Source organism: Salvia splendens, chromosome 21, assembly GCF_004379255.2.
Source record: "Salvia splendens isolate huo1 chromosome 21, SspV2, whole genome shotgun sequence".
Classification (NCBI taxonomy): domain Eukaryota; kingdom Viridiplantae; phylum Streptophyta; class Magnoliopsida; order Lamiales; family Lamiaceae; genus Salvia; species Salvia splendens.
The window spans coordinates 7,522,463-7,549,183 of record NC_056052.1 but is presented as its reverse complement, the minus strand read 5'-3'; the positions used below and the strand labels follow the sequence as shown (position 1 = coordinate 7,549,183).

General features: G+C 38.0%; 2 protein-coding genes and 1 long non-coding RNA gene across 4 annotated transcripts; 2 read left to right on the top strand and 1 right to left on the bottom strand.

Moving 5' to 3' along the window:
* Positions 1–123: 123 nt before the first annotated feature.
* Positions 124–6,795, top strand: LOC121783546. Of its 2 annotated transcripts, none has more exons than XM_042181647.1 (10): positions 124–619; positions 1,570–1,613; positions 2,188–2,311; positions 2,393–2,504; positions 3,033–3,652; positions 4,040–4,325; positions 4,405–4,681; positions 5,108–5,272; positions 5,582–6,052; positions 6,149–6,795. In XM_042181647.1, the coding sequence occupies exons 1-10, from the start codon at positions 436–438 to the stop codon at positions 6,425–6,427; spliced, it is 2,562 nt and encodes an 853-aa protein (XP_042037581.1). In that variant the 5' UTR covers positions 124–435; the 3' UTR covers positions 6,428–6,795. The 2 variants fall into 2 exon arrangements, with proteins under 2 accessions (XP_042037581.1, XP_042037580.1); XM_042181646.1 differs by having other exon boundaries at positions 5,105–5,272.
* Positions 3,624–4,143, bottom strand: LOC121783548. Its single transcript, XR_006046590.1, has 3 exons — positions 4,011–4,143; positions 3,838–3,938; positions 3,624–3,744 (listed from the first exon to the last, which is right to left on the bottom strand). It is a non-coding gene; the product is annotated as an uncharacterized LOC121783548 (long non-coding RNA).
* A 4,039-nt stretch (positions 6,796–10,834) lies between the features above and the next one.
* LOC121785540 (two-pore potassium channel 3-like) lies at positions 10,835–13,089 on the top strand. The gene is made up of 2 exons (XM_042183994.1): positions 10,835–12,142; positions 12,456–13,089. Exons 1-2 carry the CDS (start codon positions 11,046–11,048, stop codon positions 12,601–12,603), a joined length of 1,245 nt encoding a protein of 414 aa, XP_042039928.1. The 5' UTR covers positions 10,835–11,045; the 3' UTR covers positions 12,604–13,089.
* The last annotated feature ends 13,632 nt before the right edge of the window (positions 13,090–26,721 follow it).

Below are 26,721 nucleotides of genomic sequence, written 5' to 3'. Positions count from 1 at the left end.
AGTAAAGTTCCAAATCTGTTATTAATATTTAATATCACAATGATCAAATCCGAAATTTACCTAATAAATGCTACTCCCAATTTCACCTAATAAAATTGTAAAGTTATGGCCAGTTTTATTTCACCTAATAAGCAGAGAAGATAAACGGAAAAAAAAAGTAAAGAAAAAAAAAGTAGAGAGAGAAAGAGAGAGAGGAGGGTTTCCGAAACCACTGATAAATCTCCGAACAAGCTGCGGATTGATTGATTGATCACACAACTACAATCCAATTCGAATAACTGCACACTCACACTAAATCGTGCGTGCGTGCGTGCGTGCGTGGCGGAGAGAGAGTGATTTTGTTTGTGTATTGAATAAATTGGAGCGGGAAAAGGGGGGAAAAGTGATTGAACTAGGATATAGGGCAGGAGTAGCACTAGATCTGTCGCTGGGAGGATGAGTACGAGCAGGGGAAGCGCTGCGGGGAATGGGGGCGGGTCGCAACTCATTCCCGCTGTGGCGAGGAAGGTGGTGCTGAGCTTGAAGGAGGTAGTTAACTGCCCCGACGCCGAGATCTACGCTGCTCTCAAGGACTGTAATATGGACCCTAACGAGGCCGTCAATCGTCTCATAATTCAGGGTATTTTTACTAAATTTTTCTATACATATGGACACAAACTTGGAGTATGTTTATATTTATCTGTGTATGTTACATTTTGCTGTGTTTTTGTTTCTGCGAGTTATCAAAGGAGAAAAATCAGAAATCTTCATTTTGTTTTATGTCTGATATTTTTTTTGAAAAAAGAGAAAAGAGGGAACTGGAGAATAGAGAAGAAAGATTTTCAAAGAAACTTTTTTTTACCTTTTATTGGAGTTTTAAGAAAAAGTTTTGAGCTATCTTGTGACGGAAACCTACTACTTCAGAAGAGTAGTTTAAGCACGGTAGTTTTCTCACTTCTTGGTTAGCTGTTAGTTTCTGCAAATTGGAGTTTTGGTTATTGTTGTCCTTCAATATGGGTTTAGTTGGTGTTTTTACTAGCTGAAGGTGGTGTATGAAAGGCAATTATGATTTGGTGGAGCAAATTTTTTGAAACCTTGGAACTGTTTATTCACTTTTTGGCTATGTTGTGCTCATATCTCTTTGGAGGTTCTATTGCTGGCTCGTTCTGGTTCAGTATTATATATCTGCTGATTTGTGGTTCCTTAGTACTTCTAGTTCTATGCATTCCGCCATTCTTTCTTGCTTGTCCTGGCATGCATACCCATTCTAGTTAAGTGGAGTTATTTGTTTTGGGAATGCAGACGTTGTTAATTGTAGATTTATTGTGTACCCTGTTGTCTTTCATGACTTAATTGCTTTCAACTGAGAATTAACTTTAGTGGATTCTTTTGGCTATTTGCCATAAGATGATGGCACTTGTTGATGTTTGTAATGGTCTGATTATTTAAGTGTGTATACTTGTTTGCTAGCTCATTGGCTAAATGCATCATTAAACTAACAATATGCGCATACTAGTAGAACAGTTAAAGCTGAAATCATTGTAATTATTTCTTTAAATTTTCTCTGACATGTCTTTTACAACTGTATAGATCCTTTCCGTGAGGTGAAGAGCAAACGAGAAAAGAAAAAAGAGGTTCGTTATTTATGATATAGGTTCTGTGTGATAGCAGACTCATTCTTACCTAATACTAGTAAAAATACTTTTAACGCTGAAATAAGGATTCATGAGCTCATGTATCAGCTGGAACAATGTTTATAACAAGTTTATTGTATTGTGGACTGCTACCTGGATTGATTAGTTTCTTTTTCATGCTTCTCCCATTAAATGAAGAATGGTTCAGCTTTAATAAGGACACTGACCTAGTATGAAAAACTGTGTTAAAGCTTTCATAATACTGTCGTTTATTTTGATTTTCCCCTCCGTTCCATAGTAGTGGAGACATTTCTTTTTGGCACGGAGATTAAGAAAAAGATGTGTAATGTATTGAATAAAAAGATAAAAAAGTAGGAGAGAGGGAAAAGTAGAGAGAATAAAGTGAGAGGGTGAGAAAGTAAGTGAGAAGAAATGTGTTGACTTTTACTAAAAAGGGAAATGACTCCATTACTATGGAACGTACCAAAATGGCAAAATGACTCTACTACTATGGAACGGAGGGAGTACTAGTCAGTAACATATTTGTTTGTTTCTTTCAACTATTATGTTTCAGGGTAAAGATAACCATGACTCTAGACCCCATGGTGCTAATAGTTCAGCTCGACGCAGCAGGAATAGTGCAGATCGCCGTGGTGCTTCTTCAGCATACTGTGCATCCGCAACATACAATGCTTCAGGTATGGAAGCTTCAATTTTATTGGGTTTAGTCAATTAGGAAGATCATTGCAGATGTCTTTAAACAAGTTTGTTCTTATCAGAGTCAAAGCCAACATATAAGAAAGAAAATGAGCCGGCTTCGTATAAAAGTAACATTTCTTCAGCAGCTGGTGTGCTGGTAAACAATAGAAGCCAATTACCTTCAGGCCTCAGGTTTGTCCCTGCCAGACCCATTACAGTTTGTCAAAAAATTTGTACTTCATGTTTAGATCAGCGAATTGTTGTGAAAAGTCGACTGTCTGTTTGTGTTATCCTTGGTTTTTGTTACCTTTCTAAAGCCATATTAAGGCTTGTGGTTCTTACAATATATATTAGCTTGCTCTCAAGCTTCAATGAAAAATGTACTCTATGCCACATTTTACATAAAAACTCCCTATGAATTTGTTATTTGTTCCTGAGTTCTGCACATTCTCTGTGTTTCATGATAAATGTTTCTGATGGGATCCATCTTTCTATGTGGTTGGCATTTGTAAATACATGTGTGATATAATGGGCCCCTTTTTTTGCCATATAAGACTCTTTTAATCCTCATATTCTTTAATGTCATAAATGGTACTGCATGTGTGTGATAGGGTTTTCCAATCTAATAGTCAGTCAGTCACAGTCATGTAGTAATGTATTTCTACTATACTGAATCCGTGATGTTACTGATGCTCCTTTTTCTACATGGATGTGTTGCAGTGATGGCAGCGCCACCGAGACTAAAGGATCCTTGTTGGGAGCAGCTGATGGTAAGCAATCTGTTGCAAAGACAGCTTCTGGATACCAATCTGCCTGGGGGGGTGTTCCTGGTCAAGTTTCTATGGCTGATATTGTGAGGATGGGCAAGCCGCATAATAAAGCATCTCATCAACACATTCAAGATGTTCCTGCAACCGAACCATTTCCTCATCTAAGATCTACTCCAGATCATGCTTCTAAAGCTCATTCATCAGAAGTTTCTACAGTTCAGCTTGCTCCCAGTACGTATGAGTGGCCTGTAGAGAAGCCAGAGTGGCCTGTAGAAAAACCAGCTCCTACAAATGTGATTCCTGTCCCAGAATACACAGTTGATGCTGAATTGTATCCAGAGGCATCTGGTGTATCTGATGGAATCAGTCAGCATTATGAAGAAGAAGAGGTTCAAGCAAGCGAAGATGATGATAATGGAAAAACTGGTGGAAATGATTTGAGTTCTGTTCCTGTACCCAATAGGAAGGCTCCTGAGAATCATTTAAGAGGTTCATCACTATTTGAGAATGAGTTGTATCAAAATATGGCTTCATACCAGTCCGAAGCTCCTGATTATGAGCGTCATGAAGGTATAATCTCCTTATGATTTCACTTTTACTGAACTGAAGTACAACACCACCCAAAATTTTGCAAATTTTTGGATGCTATTTATCTTGTGAAACTAATTTTGACATGGACCAATGTACTAATATTAGTTATGGACACAAACATATAAAATGAAAAACTTTAGATCGTCAGTTGTGGTAATTTCTACCTGGTCAATCCAGTCATTTCATATATGTAGCTTCCAAGAAAATTATACCTATGTGCTTTAATTGCTGAGGCTGAAAAATGTAGGTTGGAGACTGTATGCTCCTGCATGACAGTCACTTGTAATACATGTGTGTAGTTAAACAATCTTAGTTTTAGATTTATGTTGGTGGTTACCTTAGTTTCATGTTTCCTGTGGTTTGCAGGTGAAGAAGTTGGTGCTTCAGTGGCATCAGTCACCGAAAATTTCCAACAAGTAAGTGTAGAGAAGGATGATGCAGGGTTTCCATCTGAAGAAAATGCTCCTTTGGTTGTAATTCCTGATCATTTGCAAGTTGAAGCTGCTGACTGTTCACACTTGAGCTTTGGTAGTTTTAGTAGCATGAAGGCTTCATATCCTTCTGGAGGTTTGGCATCTGTACCTGTAAAAAGTAATTTGGATGAGGGACATAATGAGGCTGATACTGCATTAGCTGCAGATGCAGATACCAGGTATGGGTATTAGTGATTTCAGATCTTTTATTGCTTATCTTCTTCAAACTTCTGAGTATTTCTTGTTTCTTTGCTGCAGACAGTCTGGATATTATATTGATGATTCTCTCACGGATACATCCGATAAGTTCCATGTCAATGGTCAGGATGGTGTCATTGCAGGGGCATATGATGAACCTTCTGCTTCACAGCCAGAAGAGTTGAAACCTGAGAGTACCGAAGTGGCTCATGGAAATCAATATCCTTTCCCGCCTGTTAATCCTGGCTATGCCTTAGATGACAATCGAAGACTAAATGCTGCTTTTAATGAGACAAGTTCCCAGATGCACAATCTTGCTCAATTTTCTAATGTTATGGTAAGATATTTATCCCCTTGCTTAAGTATTAGCTATTAAGAAACTTATTGATTTTGAAGATTATACTGGAAAAAGCGGTTGAATATATGATCTGTTCTTTCTTGAAATGGAATATTTTAGCAACCTCGGAATTAGCTTTTCATCTGTTTTAGTCCAAAAAATTGGTATCAATCTATGTGATTGGAAATGGAAACTACAGAAGATTATTCGTGGGTGGGCATAATCGCTTCCCCTAACGTGCACACATACATGTTACCCACGTTGGGAAGAAGTGGGGGGGGGGGGGATTAGGTGCAATTAATAGATGCTTTACTTCCCATCTTATTTGGATATCATTGGCTAGTGTATTTGTTGATGTATTTGGGGGTGTCGATTGTTAAGATTTTTGACATTACTTTATTTCTTACTTTCTGATTATTATAGCAGCCGTCATACCCAAATTCACTGCAAAGCTCATTGTTGACTGGAAATGTTCACTCTGCTAGAGAATCTGATCTTCAGTACTCACAATTTCCTATCTCGCATTCTATGGCTGCAAAATACGGGAACTCTATTTCTTCTGTAGGTGCTTCAGCAATCTCTATGTCTGAGGTACCCATCTCAACTGATCATATAACTACAATTACCTGGTGCTGTATAAATTATTTTTTCGCTTATATTTTATCTAATGTTCTCATCAGCTTTGGCTAAATATAAATATTTTTTCAGCCCACGATATGTAGATGATTTTTCATTTTTATCCATCAATCTTTGAGATATTAATATAGGAATCCTTTCTTATTAAACAATCTCCAATTGAATCAAGTTGTAAAAAATTAGCTCTCGTCATAGAATAATAGTACCATATTTCCATGTCTTGTGGTCTGATAGCTCTGATTATGCTTATGGGGGGTGCTTCAGGCTTTGAATACTGCCAATTCATCACCACAGCCTACTGCACAGTCTCATTCAGGAGCGAATGTAGCCGCCTCTGGACCTCCTCTCCCTCAGCAACACGTTGCTGTACATCCATATTCTCAGCCAACACTACCTCTTGGGCCGTTTGCCAACATGATAAGCTACCCCTTCATGCCTCAGAGCTATACATACGTGCCTTCTGCATTTCAGCAACCATTTGCAGGTAGCAGCACGTACCATCAATCCCTGGCTGCTTTACTCCCTCAATATAAAAGCAGCGTTGCAGTCAGTAGTTTGCCTCAATCTGCTTCTGTTCCTTCTGGATACTCTGGTCTTGGGAATGCCACAACAGTTCCCGGTAATTATCAGATGAATCCTCCTGCCGCCCCATCTGGTGCAACTATAAACTACGAGGAAGTATTGGCTCAATACAAGGAGAGTCAGCTGCTCGCGCTTCAGCAGCAACAGCAGCAGGTAACACTTTTTCGTTTGTTTCTTCTCAAATTCATCCAGCCAATTTCTTTGCGCCTTGATAGAAGTCTTGAATAATAACATCTTGCTTTCTCTCAGAATGAAAACCAAGCGATGTGGCTTCATGGGCAAGGCTCAAGAACGGTGCAAGCTGTTCCAACCAATGCGTATTACAATTACCAGGGACAAAGCCAGCAATCCGGTGTTTTCAGGCAAGCTCAGCAGCAGTCACAGAACTATGGGACCCCTGGGTACCCAAACTTCTACCATTCTCAGGCTGGGACCTCGCTTGACCAGCAACAAAACCCGAGAGATGGTGCACTTGGTGCCCCACAAGGACAGCCGGAGCAGTCCCAAATGTGGCCTAATGGTTATTAATCAGCTCTTGTGCTTCTCCAAGGGGCTTGCGATGAGTGTGGAGCCGACCATCTCAAGATGTTAAGAGGAGTTGCTTCGTCTGTGCACGTGCCTCGAAGGTTGCATAGCATGCTCTTCCTCAGTTTATGCAACTTAGAGAAGAGAGAGATGATGGCTGCTGACTTTGTGTTGGTGGAGATGTGTTTTTCTCTTCCACTTGCACTTTATAATTTAGATAAACTTTTATTTCGAGAGAGATTAAGTTAATGTTCGATTTTCTAATCATGCCTTTTTCCTTTTTCTTTTTCTGTTTCTTTTTTTTCTTCTCTTGCTGTTCAGTTGAATCACTGTATCATTTGTGTGCAATAGGAGGTAAGTTTTGGTTTAAAGTCATGTCGTTTATTTATGTTTGAAAAGTATGGCATGTGGTAGCTACACTCACTACATGAGTAATTAAAAAACAAATTAATTGGTTAAAACTTGAAGACTAAGGCCATTAGCGATGTGGCGCCCTATGGCGCACCACATCATCAGTTTTATCCTCCTACCCCCACCTGCAATGGGGCGCCCTAAGGCGCGCCCTATATATTATTAATTTAAATGTTATATTATTGTTTTGTTAATTAATGTAAATGTTTTAAAAAATGTAATGCGAACTAAATTAAAAAACACAACGATTAACTAAAAACCGGTGAAGATTGCATTTATTAAACAAAAGTTACACGTTTTGAGTTGGCTAAAATCTCTTCAATTCCCAACTTCCGGCGCAGCTCATCGATTAACCCTCGGAGATATTCGGCTTCGGCGGGGTCCGTACACTTCTTGAGCATTTTGTGCGTCTACAACAACGTCCTCGCCATCGAGGCTGTTGCCAACTTCTCGTACGTGGCGGTCGACGGGTGCGGGGTCGGGAGCGGGACCTCGATCCGCGATGGGTCGGCGGCGGTCGAGGATGATGTCGCCACCGCCTTCCCCTTGGCCTTCGCAGCCTTGACGCCTATGGGACGCAGAGAGGACATCGGTGTGCCGGAACTCTCAATGTCCTCGTACGGCCGGTTGAGGTCCACCGGACGAGTTCCGCTTTCACCGCTCGTATAACCACCAGCTTCGGTGTTCTTCGTCCTCTTTGACGCCCCGGTGTGCAGAATCCCGCCTTGTAACTTCTGCTTGTCCCTCAAGAGCGCCCAGATGGCCTCGTGCCTGAACTCGCCGTACAGGGACTGGTACGACAACAACGCTTTGGAGCGCACGTCGCTCAAGCTCTCGCCGCTCCCCTGGGCCCTCGCGCACTTCTCGTACTCCGACGAGAACAGGTTGATTTGCTTCTTCAACTGGTCCCAGTGCTTGCGTAGCTGCTCCCGTTGCCGCTTGTACGCGCTCGGCGGCTTCGCCGCATTGTAGCGCTCGGCTATGTGCTCCCAGTACGCCTGCTGCCTCTGATTGTTCGCGAATATCGGGTCCTCCGATATGTCTACCCAACACCTCGCCAATATGAGGGATTCATCCGGCTGGTAGTTCGTACGGCCGGGTGAGTACTCTTCACAATTTCCCGGAGGTGGCAACTTCTGCGCGCGGTGCCGAGCCAGCTTCTTTTTGGCGGGGCGGAAGGGGCGACGGCGGTGGCGGCCTCGGCGGCAGCGCGGCGGGAGGGGGCGACGGGTCGGTTTGGAGACGGCTCCATGTCATCCAAACCGTACGATTCCGTGCTGAATTCGGGATCGTACTGCGTGTTGTCATCGAACGGTCGATATTCATCCGGTTCTGTACCCGGCCAACGAGCCTCCCCAAACACCGGACTCTTGGAACTTGAATCCATTTCGTAGTAATAATAAAAATTTGAGTTTCGAGAGTGAAATCGTGAAATGAAACGTTAGAAATGAAGGTGGGGTAGGGGTATTTATACAAAAATCGAAAACGCGTGCCATCGTCCGCGACCATCGTCCGCCGATCCCGCAATGGGGCGCCCGATGGCGCGGACGATGGCCTATCTTCCGCGTCATCATCCGCCGATCCCACAATGGCGCGCCCTATGGATCGGCCGCGGACGAAGGGGACGGACGATGACAGGCACCCACAATGGGGGCATCGTCCGCGCCCGAGGACGATGGACGCCATAGGGCGTGCCATCGGGCGCCCCATTGCAGGTGCCCTAAGGAGTTTTAGGGATATTGGTTTCTAAAACTATCAATTTTACCCAAATTAGTATTTTTCACTTAATATAAAATTGGTCTAAAATATTATACTCCATCCGTCTCACAAAAGATGTCACACTTGTAGGACGATACGAGATTTTAGGAGGTTTTGTTTTATGTGTTAGGTAGAAAGAGAAAATATAATATTTATATAATTATGAGAGAGAACTTTTTTAAAAAATGGAATGTGACATCATTAGTGAGACAAAATAAAAAGGGAAGTGAGACATCTTTTATAGAACATGGGGAGTAATACTTTATACTATTTAGTTTGTTACTACTTTTCAACTCAACTCAAATAAGATATATTAGTGAAAAACTTATTTTATGTGGGCAATTGTGAAATGTTTATGATATTTTAGACCACTTTTTAAGTCTGTGACAAGTAGGATAAAAATGCACGTAGAAAACTAGTGGCCGACCCACATTGGAACAAACTTATTTTATGTGGGCAATTGTGAAATGTTTATGATATTTTAGACCACTTTTTAAGTCTGTGACAAGTAGGATAAAAATGCACGTAGAAAACTAGTGGCCGAGCCACATTAGAACAAACTTATTTTATGTGGGCAATTGTGAAATATTTATGATATTTTAGATCACTTTTTAAGTCTGTGATAAGTAGGATAAAAATGCACGTAGAAAACTAGTGGCCGAGCCACATTGGAACAAACTTATTTTATGTGGGCAATTGTGAAATATTTATGATATTTTAGACCACTTTTTAAGTCTGTTACAAGTAGGATAAAAATGCATGTAGAAAACTAGTGGCCGAGCCACATTGGAATAAGGGGTACCATTGTACCCCAATATTTTATGATAATTATATGTATAGATGTATTTGGCGCCAAGGAGTGCTGGTGGTGCAGTGGTAATTGCCCCATTTTTGTATCTGGATGCTCGTGTTCGATTGCTCTCTGTGGCGTGTTACTTCATTTTAATTATTTTTTCTACAATATTGTAGTTAAATGACACCATATGCACCATATTCTCCTATACAATAAATAAACATTATACTAGTCTAGTAGGAGTATTATATATTTCTTATTACATGTTTTTTAAACGAATGGCTTTTATTTTGTAGAGTGAACTACAAAAATGGTTCATGGATTATGGGTTTATCTCGCCCATAGTCCCTGGACTTTAAAAATATCGCCAGACATCCCTAGATTAAAGGTTTATCTCGAAAATATTCATTTTTCACTGTTTTCGGTCAAAATACCCTTATGTGGGGTTTGAGCAATTTGGTCTTTTTATGCTTTTAACATTTTAAATCTAATATTATTTCAGTTATGTACTAAATCTGATATTATTTCAAAATTATCATTCTTCTTCCCTTTTGTAATCCTTCACTTTGTTTCTTTATTTCAATATTAGATTTAATTTTATAAAATTAAATTTTAAATTTTGATTTTTAAATATCAATAAATTTTTTTAATTAAAATATATGTCATTCACAATGTGGTCTATTTTTTGTGGATAATGGTCTATTTGTGGTTTTTTTTTGTGGATAGAGGGAGTAAGTGTTTCAATTTACTTGATCTTCCTTGTACAATGGGTGACGTTTTCTCGGACGAAAATAGCCCCACATTCAATTCTGTAAGACTATCTCCATCCGTGACACCCACCCAACCCAACCTCAATCAACCTTTAATAAAATATTCATTTCTCTATCCTCCACATACACAACCCTCCCTCAATTCAACCAACATCAACTTTTTTACTTCCATCAGTGACCCCAACCCAACCCAATTAAATATTTTCTTTTTTCATATATTTTATATTAATATTTTATATTAATATTTTGATTTATAATTAATTTAGATATATTAAATAATGTCTAATAATTATAATAAAAAGTATATGATTCAAATTTAAAACATAAAATATTAGATATTCAAATAATTAAAGCACAATATAATAATAAATTACACACATTAAAACATACAAGGTTATAATAGAAATAAACAAACCAAAATACAAATGAAGAGTGAAAAAAAAGCTAGCTTAAACTAGATAAAATTAAAATAATACTAACAAATTAAATAAAATAATACTAACAAATTAAAATAAAATAATACTAACAAATTAAAGTAGTAAAAGAAAATCACAATTAATTAAATATCCCACGTCCTACAAGAAGATGACATGTGTCCTTATTATGGGTGACATTGGTGACATAGTCACCGATGGAAGTAGTCTAATGGGTGACGATGTCTCCGACGTAAATAGTGCCACGTTCTCTCCATTTTCACTGAAATCAAGATTCTTTTACTTGGATTTCAAATAAAAATTCAAAACCTGCTTCTACTCAACTCCCTATTCATGCATTGCCAAGTGCCACTCCCACTCCACCGCCTCCCTTTATCCTTTCCATCTTCATCATCTTCACCAAATATATTCAACCATTTTCCTTTTTCAATACAAATTTTGAAAATCCGGCCAACATGGAGAAAGAGCCTCTCCTCCCTTTCAAGAGGCCAGCCCTCTCTCTCCACTCTCTTCCCGAACACGACGAAATCACCATCCCACCCTCCCCTTCCTCCAAACACCTCAAAGATTTCCTCATTTTCGGCCCCCCCACCCCCCCTTCTTCCTCCACCGCCCCCGATTTCCTCGAAGCCCTAGCTCTATCCCTCAATTCCCCAAAGCCCACCTCACAAAACCCCCTCAATTTCGATTTCCATCCCCAAAAATCCAATCTTGACGACCCCCTTTCTTGCCCACCACCTGCCAAGAATCTGCACAGGTCCAAGACCGCTCCGGCCATGACCAACATCAACGAAATTCAAGATTTCCCAGAGGCGGCGGAGCAGCCGCAGTTTGGTAAGCAGCCTGTGGTGAGGCAGGGTGTGGTGCTTTTGGTTATCTATTTGAGCCTTGGTGTGGTGATTTATTCTCTTACTAGGGGTGATTTCAAAGGGAATGAGACTCACCCTGTTGTTGATGCTCTGTATTTCTGTATTGTGACTATGTGTACAATTGGGTATGGTGATATAACCCCTGATAGTTTAGCAACTAAGCTGTTTTCAGTCTTGTTTGTGCTGGTGGGGTTTGGTTTCATTGACATTTTGCTGACTGGGATGGTTAGTTATATGCTTGATTTGCAAGAGAATTATCTGCTGAGGACTATTCATAACAAGGGTAGTGATGCTAGGTCTTACATAGTTGATGTGAAGAAGGGGAGGATGAGGATTCGGATGAAGGTTGCGTTGGCCTTGGGCGTTGTCGTGGTGTGCATTGGAGTTGGTGTTGCTGTGATGCATTTTGTGGAGAGGTTGGATTGGGTGGACTCATTGTATCTGTCTGTCATGTCTGTGACTACGGTTGGGTATGGCGATAGGGCGTTTCACTCGTTGGGGGGTAGGATTTTCGCCTCGGTTTGGTTGCTCGTCTCGACTCTTGCTGTGGCTAGGGCGTTTCTTTACCTGGCGGAGGCGAGGGTGGATAGGAGGCAGAGGAGGATGGCAAAGTGGGTGCTCGACCAGCATATGACCGTGGCACAGTTTCTTGCTGCTGACATTGATAACAACGGATTTGTCACGTTAGTATCTATTGTCCCTCTTGATGCTATTTTTGCACAACTTGATGCTTGTTTGTTCTCATTTGATTGATTTGTTTATGCACAACTTGAATTATCACAAAGTAGAGTTTGTGAATTTGGTAAAGGTGTTGCCTATGTTTTCTATAATGGCAGTGAACCATTTATCATCATAGTACCTTTTTCCATGGCTTGATAGATATGTATCTGGTTCTTATTTATATAAAACCAATCCCAATTTGTTAATTCTGGTCCAACTAGTCTGCCTATTACTCACTTTGTTTTCCTTGTTTTCGTCCCTTGATTACAACAACAGTAAGTCGGAGTACGCGATCTACAAGCTCAAAGAGATGGGCAAGATCTCAGAGCACGACGTTTCCAAGATATGCCAGCAGTTCGAGAGGCTCGATGCTGGCAACTGCGGGAAGATCAGTCTAGTCGACCTTATTGAAAGCCGCCACTGAGTGTGAGTGAAGAACATGAGCTTCTTTATCGTCGTTATCATCAAGATTGAGGCTTTAGTGCAAGATTTAGACCGATGAATGTTTGAGATACAGTAAAATGTACTCTCTTTGGAAGGGATGCACGTTCTTGGCTCTTGGCACGTGTCGTTATACTTCCGGGCCTCTGGCTGGAGGAGCTCACTTTCATCACGATTATAGGTGAAGTGGAGAAGAAGCATGGACTGAAGAAGAGAGGGCAAGTTTGAAGGTGATAAAACAACTAAAGATTTTGAATGACATCCAACTTAAGCATGATATAAATTAGATTTGTATTGGCAAGAGCAGCATAACAATTAGTTTTGTTTTATTTTTTGTTAAAATCCAATTTTGCAGATACTCTACGAAGTACTAGTTTCTTTTATGTTGTACTAATAGCTTTTATTTGGCACGAATACTTACTAAATTTGTAAATTATATAACATCAAAGTATTAATAGTTTCTTTGGTGTCCCAACTCGTGTTTTAGTTCCATTATTTTTAATTTCAATTCTCTAGTATTTGAATTTATTGTTTTTTGTTAGACTAAGGGTATCCCCAAAATTTGATGCCTTAACCATATATTGTAATGTTTTTACAATCAAGCCATTGTAGTCCAGCGGTTGAATGCCACTTAGTCTACGCAGAGACCCAAGTCGATCCTGGTTGCTGTGAGCTGTACAGTTTATTTACTTGCATTTAATTGTTCTTCATTCTATTTTGAAGAATGCCTATTATCTCCATTCTATTTTGGAAATTGTCTATCTGTCTTCTTATTCGATTAAACCACATATTCCCTTTTATTTTGCTGCATTTTATTTTTTTAGTTGTATTTTAATTTGACTCCCTTTTACAGTTATATTCTATAGGTGACTTAAGTATTTTGCTGTAATTTAAATTATTCTACTTTCTATTTTGAAGTTATTATATTTCAAAAATAGTTTATACTTTATATGAATAATTTATAATAAAAAGATTTACTAGGAGACTTAAGTATTTTGCTGTAATTTTAATTTATTCTACTTTCTATTTTGAAGTTATTATATTTCAAAAATAGCTTATAATTTTAATTTATTCTACTTTTTATTTTGAAGTTATTATATTTCAAAAATAGCTTATACTTTATATGAATAATTTATACTCAAAAGATTTACTAGTATTTTATTTAACAGAATAAAATAAAAATGATCGGTCAAATTTTAAAGGTATAAGGTATTGGAAATATCGTACCCCCGAATTAAAAATCTTGGATACGCCACTGATATCCACCAACAAACACGGAACCTCGAGTGGTACTACAATTGGCCCAAGGATTCTTTTCTAACATTTGATAGTATTTAATTTAGGACGAATGAGTCTTATGCCACATGACTATTTGATTAAGGATGGTCAAGTTTCATACCACTCGAGCACACCCTTTGATTGGGAATAATTAGAATTGACCAAACACAGTTGGATTTCGTAGTAAGTTTATACTGAATTTATGTTAAGATGCAACCAAATCAAGATCACTGAATTTGTATAATGGAACCAATCTTTCTTTATAACGTAGCATGCCAACTCATGACAATTGAACGCAAATTCAACATCTCCTTGCTTTGAGTTATAAAATTTATAACGATTGTTGTACTACTGAAACCACACTAATAAAGAGTACAAAATATAAGGTTTATAAGGAAAAAAAAACTAACATTAACAAAAGGTTGAAGAGATAAATCAATGAGCTTGACTGATGAACAAACATCACAGATTCACAATAAAAAAGCTCAGTAATAGTAAAATAAATTCAAGAAATGAATTTAAACGAAAATCAGTATGAAAAAAAGGAAGAGATAATTGCGGCGTGACACTTCTCCCACTCCCATCAAAAGAAACCACTTTTCAGACTTTAATTCGAGAAATGAAATAGTAGTAATAATTAAGTTTTTATATTGTTCACCTAACCAACTTAATGCAATTTTTCATTCAATTAGCAATTTTCCATATTACTATTTCAGAGTTCCAACTTAATGCAAGTGTGACAATCATAAATTAATTAAATTTGATTTAAACAATCACCACATATAATAAGACAAACATATAATAACACAAGTTCTCATGAGTTGGACAATTCGACGTCAATGTTATCCTCTTAGGTGAACAATTTCAACTAGGGGTAATATATAACTCTATTTATAATGCAATTACACTATTACTCCCTCTAGCATCTAAATTTTACTCCGTATAATTAGAATTGAGCCAAAGGAAAACATCGTCGTCTTTACATAAAACAAAACAAATTTGAGCAAAAATGAAAAATTTTCAAAATAGGAAAAATGATTACGATTTTTTTCGCTATAATAATTCATGGAAGAAACAATTCATTCTCCCTCAAAAATAAGAGGTTGAAAATGAAAACAAAAATAAGCACTAAATAGAATCTTGACTGAACGGCGAAATACGTGTCAATTAAATTAAAAAAATTTAAATTCTGTAAATCCGTAAAACAATAGTACCTTTTGTGTTCTTAAATTGGACAAAGAAACCTAAATCATCGGATTAATAAGCTCGAATTTGTTGTTGAAACATTTTTCTCATATCCACAACTTCTCTTTATAGAAGCAAGAAGGGTTGGCCGGAGGCGGAGATGTTGTGGATCGGCGACACTAATTAATAGAGTTTGTTGAAGGCACCTATGGCCGGCAGTGGGATCGGGTGACCCTATTCGACTCACCTTATTATACATCACTAATTTAAATATATAGCTAAAAATTCTTTGTATTTTTTTATTTTAAATATTTTACGTAGGGTGAATCAACATTCATGAGAAATAGCTTGCGGACAACAAAAAAATGGTGAACTATACTTTGTGAAATTTTCTTACGAAAACTTGTTTGTTTTACCATTTGGTTGCTTTACACGACATGCATTAATCATGATGATTTCACATTCTACATGAAAATAAATTGTAACACGAAAAATTAGAACATAAAGATTTCGGTGAAAAAGGAGCACATCGTAGATAATATATAGTCAAAGAATGATGTAATTAGACTAGATGACTTTTCACATTTGAGTCTAAATTGAGCTCCATTTAGTTTTAATTAATTAGAAAGAAAATGGTATCTCTGCTGGCCAATTCAAACAATTATAAGTGGAGTAGAGATGGCCACATAATGATTGAGATATTAAGTTTTCCATATATAAAGAACATGATATTAGATTATATTGCCACATAATAAAGTTTTGGGGATATTATAAATATCTAATAATATTAATAAGGGATAATAGGTATTTAAATTACAAAATTTGGTTAAATTATAGTCCATCTCATAAGGTTAGAAAATGAAAGCTTTAATCACGAAGTTTAATTTTTTTGGTACGCATACCATACAACATTTTTGGTGATGCTCAAATGAAAAGCAGAGAAAACATTTATTCTAATATATATATATATATATATATATATATATATATATATATATATAAAATATTGTTTTAAGCATAATCAAATACGTCATTGTGTGTATATATATGTATGAGAAAACTGATAAAACTAAAAATTTCATGATTTATTAGTATTTAATTTTGAAACCTAATTTGATGTAATTTGGATGACTATTGTTATCCATATTGATAATGGTAACAGTTTGGTATGTTTTTTCCCAAGATGAATGAAATTGTATCATGAGGCTAAAGTGATTCTTTTTTCTTGTATATTTTTGGTATGAACACCTGTATCAAATACACCTGTGACCTGCCACTGGTTGGAACAATATTGTCACACAGAATGGTGGCAAATCAAGTCAATAATTTCATGTTTTTTTTATGATTTATTTTTGTTTTATCATTTTTTATAAGAAATTCCCTTTGAAGTTTGAATCGACCACTTAAAATCGATGCGACTTAATCCTTGTTATGAGGCAAGTGAAATATTTTTGCTTGAATATGTCTTGATATTTAGTTTGGGGTAGAATGCTAAAATTCAACTCTAAACTTCTATCTATTTTTGTAGATGTGAATCATGTGATATTGCTTGACGTTTTCGAAAATTTCATATAAGAGATTTAGCTTCAAAATATAGGTTCATGTCAAATCATGTTACTTTTGTAATATTTCAACATCTTATCACTTTTTCTAGTCGGCTCAAATGTCAACAATGGACATAAAATGTTTTTTGGGATGACCGACTGACCTTAGTGAGTATATATATTTGGCCAGATATCACACTGAAAATATTGATTAAAAAACAAATTTATAATTTGATAAAGTCAAGTCTAGTAAAGTGTAGTCTTACAACTCGTTGCATATTATAGAGGGCAATTAGTTAAATTTGTTTGTGTTGTGACATCAAAATTGATGCATTAGTTGGGTGATGCATTTTCTTGAATATATAGATATATAATTAATCAACTATTAGTACATTTTACATTTCTAATGTCAATATTTCCTACAAATCTGTCAACAAAGGGTAATTTAGAGAATAAATTAATCAGCCAAAATCATTAATTACGTTGAGGTTATGCAATCCCGATAATTGCGTCGTTTCATCGCTCCCTCCACTATTACGTTTCATCTCTCTTCTTTCCCCCCATTCCAAATTCTCGCCTTCTCAGTTCCTCTAATTAGTCGACGGTGCTCCTTTGCGCCTGCGGCGGAATAATCGAATCCTCGTCGGTGTTAAAGCGAATCGTCTGCGGCGGCCTCATGAGTTCTGTCCGACAACGTGGGCAAGCTTCGACGGAGTCGTCTGAAGGTGAGATTTCCGGCTAAAAACCCTAGTTTTCAAACGTATTGACATTTGTACTCCTAGTATTTGTTTGATTTTCTTGCCAAAATCTTTTTTTTCACTCTTTATTGACATTTAATTTCGTTTTTTTATTCGTTTGGATTTACCGAATGGGTGTTGATAAGTTTTAACAAGTTTTTCACTCTTTATTGACATATATATATATATATATATATATATATATATAGGGGAGCGTTATTCTCCTATTCATCCCTTAGATCCATTGTTCTTCTTAATATGAGCCGTTAGATCTCATTCATCAACGGTCCAGATGATCTGCATTATTACACTATAATGGTGCATTATTAGTCGGTGTGCATTATTCAATTGAATATCTGCATTATTACACTATAATGGTGCATTATTAGTCGGTGTGCATTATTCAACTGAAAATCTGCATTATTAAATGACACGTGGCACCAATCTAACCGTCAGATGATAAAATCGTGGGGCTGAGATTAAAAAGAACAAAGAACAAAAGATACAAAAAGGAAATGAATACATCCCTATATATATATATATATATATAGGGAGATGATCAAAATAAAAATGCATTTAAATCCAGAAATGCAGCCCAAATCTTGGCCCTAGGATTAGATGATCTAATGGTCAATAATTAACCAAAAACACGGAAGGTCATAATTAAGCAATATTAGGTCATATTATAATATTTGGGTTTAATGTCATGCTAAGATCATTTTAGGTCATGCTTTGTTAGCATAACCTAAAAATTAACTAACTATGACCTAAAAGTGCCATACGTATGATATTGTTCTGCGTTTATGTATTTAAATCTAGTTTTGCATAGATCAAAACCCTATATATATATATATATATATATATATATATATATATAAAAGTTTTTTTGTTCGTTTGGATTTACAGAATGAGTGTTGACATTTAATCAATGGGCGTTCATAAGTTTTGGATTTACAAAATTCATAAGTTTCTAATTTGATTGACACCGTTTTTCGATTGAATCAAGATTTGAAATTGTTTCTTCATTTTCGTTTTCATTGCAATATTTGTATTTTATTCTCTAGATTATGTATTATTTATTTTCTGAATTATTATAGCTTGAAAGTTTTGGCCATTTTCCATTTTCAAACGATTTTCGTACACTTTTTTTTTTTTTTTTTCTGTTTTACTTAGGTAAAACCCTAGTTTTATTGCTGGTGGTTTTTTTATTTTGTGGCTATTTGTAAGGTGAGGCCGAGGTGTTGTTTTTGGGTGGTTATTTATGCTGCAAGCAATATACAAAATTGACATAGTTTAGTAGTACTGTGAATTTTTGTGGATGTTGTGTTGTTGACATTCTGAAATGTATATGAGAATTAAATTGACATCGTGGCTGTGTCTTTGATAATGGGTGTTGAAATTTGTTGTTGACATTGTTCTAAGACTTTGATATGTTGCAATTTCGTGCTGATAATTTAATTGGGAAGTACTTATAAGATGTTAGTGAGTTGTTTTATTTTGCGTTTTATTGCTCGTATTAACATTGCTTGGTTTGGGGTGTATGTTGTTGGGAGGCTGATATTTAGCCGGTGGGTGATCTTTGACATTGTTGACATCGTTCTAAGTCCCTGATCTTTTGCAATTTGATGTTGACACTGTTGAAATTTGTTGTTGACATTGTTCTAAGTCCCAGATCTTTTGCAATTTCGTGGTGACAAGAACATGTCGGTGTGTTATTGTTACATGTTGCTATGTTGACATATGAATGGAATGCTGACATATGAATGGAATGTTACATGCTGTAGTCATAATCAAGGAGCGTAGAACGCGCCTGCTGGACTTGTCGTGGAAGACAACCCAGGCCACTAACGACTCGGCAGTGTTCCTGATGAGGCACATGGAGACTTACATGGGTGACCCTGCCAATTTAATGCCTATTGGTCTTCAAGGAGTTAGTGTCAGGATTCTGCAGATTTTGAGGGGGCGGTATTGCAAGGCCATGCTCCTTGCACCGTTCAACGCTGTCTGAGAAAGGTTAAAGACCTACCTGAGTAATTACATCAACGAGACTCCTACATTTCGAACCGATTATGCGAGGCAAGTGAATGGCATGTTGAACATGGCTCCCAGTAACGAGCAACAGAATGAGCCTGCGAGGAAGAAAAGCAGGCTCAATTGAGTTGATTTGGCTAGAGAATTTTTTGGGATAGAAAAGGATGGCTTGAGATTTTTTTGGCTTGTGTAGTTGTCATTTTTGTTTAATGAATTATCAACATTAGGAATTTCTTTCAAGTTATGAAACATGGTATTGGTATTCTCTCGGTTTTAATTTGTTGAATGTATTTCATTATGAACTGACATTGTATTGATTGGTTTCATTATGACATATTGTTGATATTCAGGTCGAATCTTTGTTGAGGGATATAATATGAAAAAAATTCCTTGCTGTCCATATTCAGGTTTCAATCTTTGCTGCTTAAAAAACTTGAAAAAAAATTGAAACTGCATCAATTGGTTGACATTCATTTCAGATAAAAATTTGAAAAATTTGTCGTGGACAGAAACAGTCCATATACGTGTTTGTATGCTGTTCATATCAATGAAAAAATGTAGATGTTGTTGTAGACGTGTTGGCATGGTGTTGACATCAACGAAAAATGTAGATATTGTTGTAGACTTTAAAAATGTAGATATTGTTGTAGATTTATTAAAGAACTCCGTCTCTGAAGAAATTTAATATTTGATGGCTGAATGATTAATACAATTTTTTGGCTGAATGTAGTCTCTTTCCACAAATGATAATAATGGTAGTTTGGGAGATTGAATATAAATTAGAGACGCATAATTGACTTTTCATGGCTTAAACTGTTACATAATATTCTTGTTAATAGTATGACAGATTGGCATGAAATTAGGGAGTGTTGTAACTGATGAAAAAATCGAATTCCATATACACCCTTTGTTGACAGATTTGTAGGAAATGTTGACATTTAAAAAATCTCATATCATAATCGTTGATTAATTGTATTAAGTGGGTAGGATTAAAGTTTGTATAGTTTGTATTATAAAGGGTTTGTATTTGATCATACTCCATTAATATATTACCGTAACTTAGTCATAGACACATGTATATTAGTTAGCTAATATAACTAAATTTTCTGATTTCAAATTATTAATGATTTATGGCCACCTCGGATTATTACTTATGTGAAGCAACCATATTTCATTGGTGAATTGTTCCTAAAACCAATCAACGCAGAAGGATCACCGACCACGACAGAGTAAAAGAAGAGAGTCAGACTCACGAGAAAGTCGAGTCACAAAACCTTTTCAGCTTCGAGATTTCCTTCCCCTGATTCCCCTAAAAATATATATTTGTATTTCCTTTGCAATTTTTTTATGCATTAAGAATGGCTCACAACCATAAAAGGCTCAAAACCATAAAAGACGAGCAAAGGTCTAACGTACACATGAGAATCAAAAGGCATGCAAAAACAACAAAATAACAACTAACACAAGAAGGCCTACAAACAACAAACGAGAATCAAAGCAACCAAGCAGTAACACCCCAAAGACGCAGCCAAAGAGAGAAGAAGAGATAGAAAAGTCAAACCCTGAGCTTCACCAAGCAACAAACCTGATACTTTAATCTTCGTTCCAACCTCTGATATTTCTCAAATCTTATGTTGATGAAGTGAGTGAGAGTGCAAACCTTGGGCACCTGATAAGGGAAAGACCCTTATCAAGTGAAAAAGATAAAGAAAGTCGCAGAGAAACCGTGTTCTGTAGACAATCAGAAATTATAAACGAAAAAACTAAATAAAGATAAAAGACAATAATTATGATTTCATTGATTGAATTATGAGAATAACAATAGGCCCTATTTATAATACTCCTATGAAAAACCTAACTTGGTGAATAAGATAACAATTATATGGAAAAGATATGATAATATAATAATAAAGATATGGGAGATATTTCCGAAGATATACTCGTATCAACTCCCCCACGGTTAAAATTCACCTTGTCCTCAAGGTGGGACCCACAACACAATGAAAAGCATCGCGAACATACGCTTTGGCGGGCTATTCCCTCATGGATCAAATGCACACCAAACAGTTGAGCATCTCAGTCGTCGTGAACAATAAATCATAAGTGCATTGACATCAGAAATGTAGGTTGTCGCACAGTAATCCAGTCCAGTTGGCATGCACTCTAGCGCTACTGTCAAAATTCCAACCTTCTTTTCATCATCTAAAAATACCCCTTCCGCTCCAACGTGATCTCGGTCAAGTAGTTGATCAATTGCAGTTATTGGGCAAGGTTTTTTTGATGCATCAGTAACATCAGCAATTAGTTCTAGGGAATCATAACTGAATTTAGGGTTGCTAGGTGCTGAGTAGAGGCTCGGTGGATGCCCGTCGGAGGCAGCAACAGGCTGCTGGTTGAGGAAGGGTGGAGCTGTCTGTAGAGCGGGGTTCAGCGGCCACGGCCTTGACTCTGCGAGCGACATCTCACATGCCTCGTCTAGAGATCCTTCACTCTGTTCAATTTCATCGCTCACATCTACCCCGATAGCAGTGTTGATGGCAACATCGGTGATGTTGTTGGGAACATCGTGAATGTCTTTAGGAACATCCGCACTCAATACCATCGTGAAAGTGTTATCAATGTTCTCCTCAGTTATATTCTCATCATCAGTGTTCTCCTCAAACCAAGCGGTCACACGGGAGAGCAGGGAGGCTTGGTCCAATCTATACACACGTAACTTCTCGTTGTAATCGTTTACGGCGGCTAGTTGGGCAGGGGAGAACGATCGAGCCATGAGGTCAGGATTATTGGGGTCAGAACCCTGGTATGTCGCTTCACCATAGGCGAGGTATGGGTTGTGAGGCGGCGACTTATCATAGGGCGAAGAACTCTGCTGCGTGCGCACCCATGGCGGGTCCCAGCAAGTGGGCTGTCGGGCATGGTAGGGATGATATTGTGGGTGGAAGTGCCTATCCTGTGGATAGGATTGTTGCAGATCTAATGATCCAATCGGATGGTGTGGTGGCTGATATATGGGTTGCGATGGGTGGTGGGCGAATTGCGGCTGACGGTAGTCGAATTGGTGATGGTAATAGGCAGCATAGGTGGATGACATGATGGAGGTAATTCGGAGGATGAGAACCGAATGAAAGCACCAATTGATAAGGGAAAGACCCTTATCAAGTGAAAAAGATAAAGAAAGTCGCAGAGAAACCGTGCTCTGTAGACAATCGGAAATTATAAACGAAAAAATAAATAAAGATAAAAGACAATAATTATGATTTCATTGATTGAATTATGAGAATAACAATAGGTCCTATTTATAATACTCCTATGAAAAACCTAACTTGGTGAATAAGATAACAATTATATGGAAAAGATATGATAATATAATAATAAAGATATGGGAGATATTTCCGAAGATATACTCGTATCAGCACCAACTCCTAATCCACGAGTGAAGGTGCAAGATTAACATTTTTTTTCGAAGTCCCAATTTGGTTCAAAACCTGTTGCAACAGTAGATAATGCTAAATGTTTTGTTACATTTTCAAGTTATATTCATGTTTTTTATATAATAATCATCATCCTTATATATTGAGTTAATTTCACAACATATAAATATTTCCTCCGCGCTACTGAATATGAAGCGTTTTCACTTTTTGAGTTATCACACTTAAAATGACACATAAAATAAAAATAACGTCATTTTTATTTTATTCTCTCCTATTTTATAATCTTTACTTAACTTTTTAAAAAAACATCTTGTATCAAAAGGCAAATGCTTTGCATTTAATGAGATGGAAGGAGTATAAAAGTTTTGTATAAACAAGACAACCAATCATGTTTAGTCACTATACGTTGGCAATAAAAATAATATACTATATCTGACATAAGTAGAAAGAAACTTCAATTGCTAGACCAGTCTTCCTATCATTAATTTAATTTTAGGATAAAACCCTATATATTTTCACGCTCTTGTTGTTCCAATTAAATTGAGTCTTATTCCTTTTTGGGATGTCTCAACTAAGTTGAATCATTTTCTTTTTAATAAAAAACAAAACATTCAATCATTTTTATTTTATTCCACCATCTGCTTTACTCTCTCTTTATCTTTCCTACTTTATTTATCTCTCCTATTTTTCAATACAATTTCTTAATCTCTGTGCCCAAAAGGTTTTTGTCTCAACTTAGTTGGGATGGAGGAAGTACTATATTGATCCAATTAAATATTAAAAAATATTCTCTCTGCCCCATGTTAATACATTCATTTTACTATTTTGAGAAGTTCTAAGTTCATTGAATCATTTTTATTTTTGGTAAAAAATAATCATTTCTCTTCCTTTATTCTCTCTTCACCTCTCTGATTTTATTTCCTCTTGTTTTTTTACCATACATTTAACATATTGTTTTTGTAGAAATAGAGTATTGGGATAATTTCTTGTATGTTATTCACAATGAATTGTACACGGTTAATATAAGCCTAGGAAGAACTATACAAGGCAATTCATAAGTATGGTAAGGTGTATAATATCTTCCTAACTTTGTGTGATTGGTTTCCGTTGATTGATTCCGTGTAATCCTCTCCTTGATTGTGCAGGATATTCCGAAGATCTTCCAACACTCCCCCTCAAGTTAAGCGACGGGATTCCCGAAGTTTAACTTGCTCAAAATCCCTTGAAAGTTCTTGACCGGAATTGCTTTGGTCAGGATGTCTGCTAACTGATCTTCGGACTTAACGTAGGGGATTTCCACTATCTTCTCTTCAAGGTTCTCCTTTATGAAGTGTCGATCAATCTCGACGTGTTTGGTCCTATTGTGCTGCACAGGGTTCTCTGAAATACTGATCGCTGCCTTGTTGTCACAAAGTAACTTACACGTCTTTTGTGACTCGAGATTTAGCTCCTTCATTACCCTTCTGAGCCACAGGATCTCTGTGAGTCCACTTTTGATGCCCCGGAATTCAGCCTCTGCACTTGACAGCGCCACTACTTTCTGCTTCTTGCTTCTCCAAGTAACTAAATTTCCCCCCACGAATGTGAAGTATCCTCCCGTCGATCGTCTGTCAACCGGGTTCCCTGCCCAGTCTGCATCTGTGTATCCATGAATGTCAAGATGTCCATTCCTTCGAAACAATACGCCATGTCCGACTGTTCCCTTCAGGTAGCGTACTACTCTAAGTGCCACCTCCCAGTGTTCTCCCTGTGGACTATGCATAAACTGACTAAGTACCCCAACTGCATATGCGATATCGGGCCGAGTGTGGGACAAGTAGATGAGTCTGTTGGCAATTGAAACTAAAAATATAACATATAACTGTCCCACATCGGTGTCAAGATAAAACTGAAACTAGTATATAAGTCTCATGGGCCCCTCCTCCTATTACCAATTGGTTTTAGGATGGAACCCATGAATTTCTACATGGCATCCGAGCAGGTTAGGCTCAGAAAATCTTCATCATAGCCCAGAAAAACACCTTCCTCGACCAAAAGGCGAGAAGAACCCAGCCAAAAAAAAAATATGGCAGAAGTCAAACCTGAAATTACCTAACCCGTTGCTGAAAAAATCAGATCAAGCAAGAGTGTTACCGTAGCCTTCAAACTGAATGGCTCAAACTACTCGTTGTGGGCACGTTTAATGAAAGTGTCCATAGGTGGCCGAGGAGTCTACCGCCATATATCCGGAATCCCACCTCCACCACGACCGGGGGAGAAAGGATATACAGATTGGGAGGAGATCGACTTAATTGTCTTCTCCTGGATTATCGACAATATGGAAACCAACATCATCGCCGACTTCGCACATCATCAAACGGCGAAGGCGTTATGGGATACACTTGCCGTGACTTTTGCAAGTTCGGCAGATTCGTATCTCATATACGACCTGCGAGACAAGGCGAGCAGGATTATACAGGGAGAATCGACACTAGAAGCTTACTGGAGCAGGCTCCATGGGCTATGGATCGACATCGATTGATGCCCGCACAAGACAGTTGACTGCTGCGATAAAGGAATTGCACAATACCGAGATATCAAGGCCGAATTAAGACTATTCAAATTTCTTACCGGATTGAACGAGAAATACGACTGGATCCGACGCGAGATCCTCAAGGAGGATCCCTACCCCTCAGCCGACGTGGCGTATGGGTGGGTGAAACGGGAGGCGGCTCGACTCAAGATCATGTCGCCGGCGTCCGATTCAACCGCCATCACTGTCGGAAGTGAGACATCATTGGGGGTCGGATACGGTTTCGGGGCTCGCGAGTACCGTCTGTCCCAGAACAGAGGGCAACCACCACCGCATCGCAACGTCTCCAACCGCCGGGGAAACAACAGACCCGATAAATCCAAACTTTGGTGCTCCCATTGTGGAATGCACAAGCACACGAAGGAAACATGTTTCCAATTGGTGGGATACCCAGAATGGTGGGAGGAGGAGAAAGCAGGAAAAGCAAAAATCGCAATTGGAACCAACCATGGAAACCGAAGCTTGACAGAGGGGAACCAAGAGACATCGGTCGTTCAGGAGAAGAGGACGGACACCGGCGGTCTCCCAACCGGCGGTGGCGGACGAGGCGAGAACGGCGGCGGTGGGGCGAGAACAGCAGAGGCGATGATAGCGTCGCTCAGATTGGACGGCGGAGGAGAAAATGGAGGTAAAGGGTTAGGGTTTGCACATCCTAACCCTGTTAAATCGAAAGTTGCTATTAAGTCCTCAATTTTTGGTTTTGCCGAAAAACTGCCCCAAGTTTCTAGTAATTACAGAAATGACCCCATCATTAGTAAAAACCCCTTTGCACCCCTAGAAAGATTGTCATATGCTTTGGAAGCCCGGGATGGGGATATAATTGATGAAACGCGGTGGATTTTCGATTGTGGGGCAACCGACACTATGTCATACGATAGGAATGATTTCTTGGAGATTCATAAGACACCAAAATCACATATTAAAACTGCCAATGGAGGGGTAACACCAGTGGAAGGAGCGGGAACTATAGAAATTTTTCCTAATGTTCACATCCCAAATTGCCTCTATGTCCCAAAATTGTCTCAAAAATTGATGTCTATAAGCCATGTGACCAGGGATTTAAATTGTTCCCTACTGATGCACCCGAACTTCTGTATGTTACAGGATATCCGGACGGGGAAGATTATTGGACGTGGCACTGAACGTCGTGGACTCTACTTTGTGGACGAGATTGCTCGACGAGACGGTGCGACGATGCTTGCTCACGGGTCAACTAATCAGGATACTTGGCTCTGGCACCGACGGATGGGACATACCTCTCCGGGTTATTTAAAATCTTTATTTCCTAAACTTTATGTTCCTAAGAATTTCTCTTGTGAA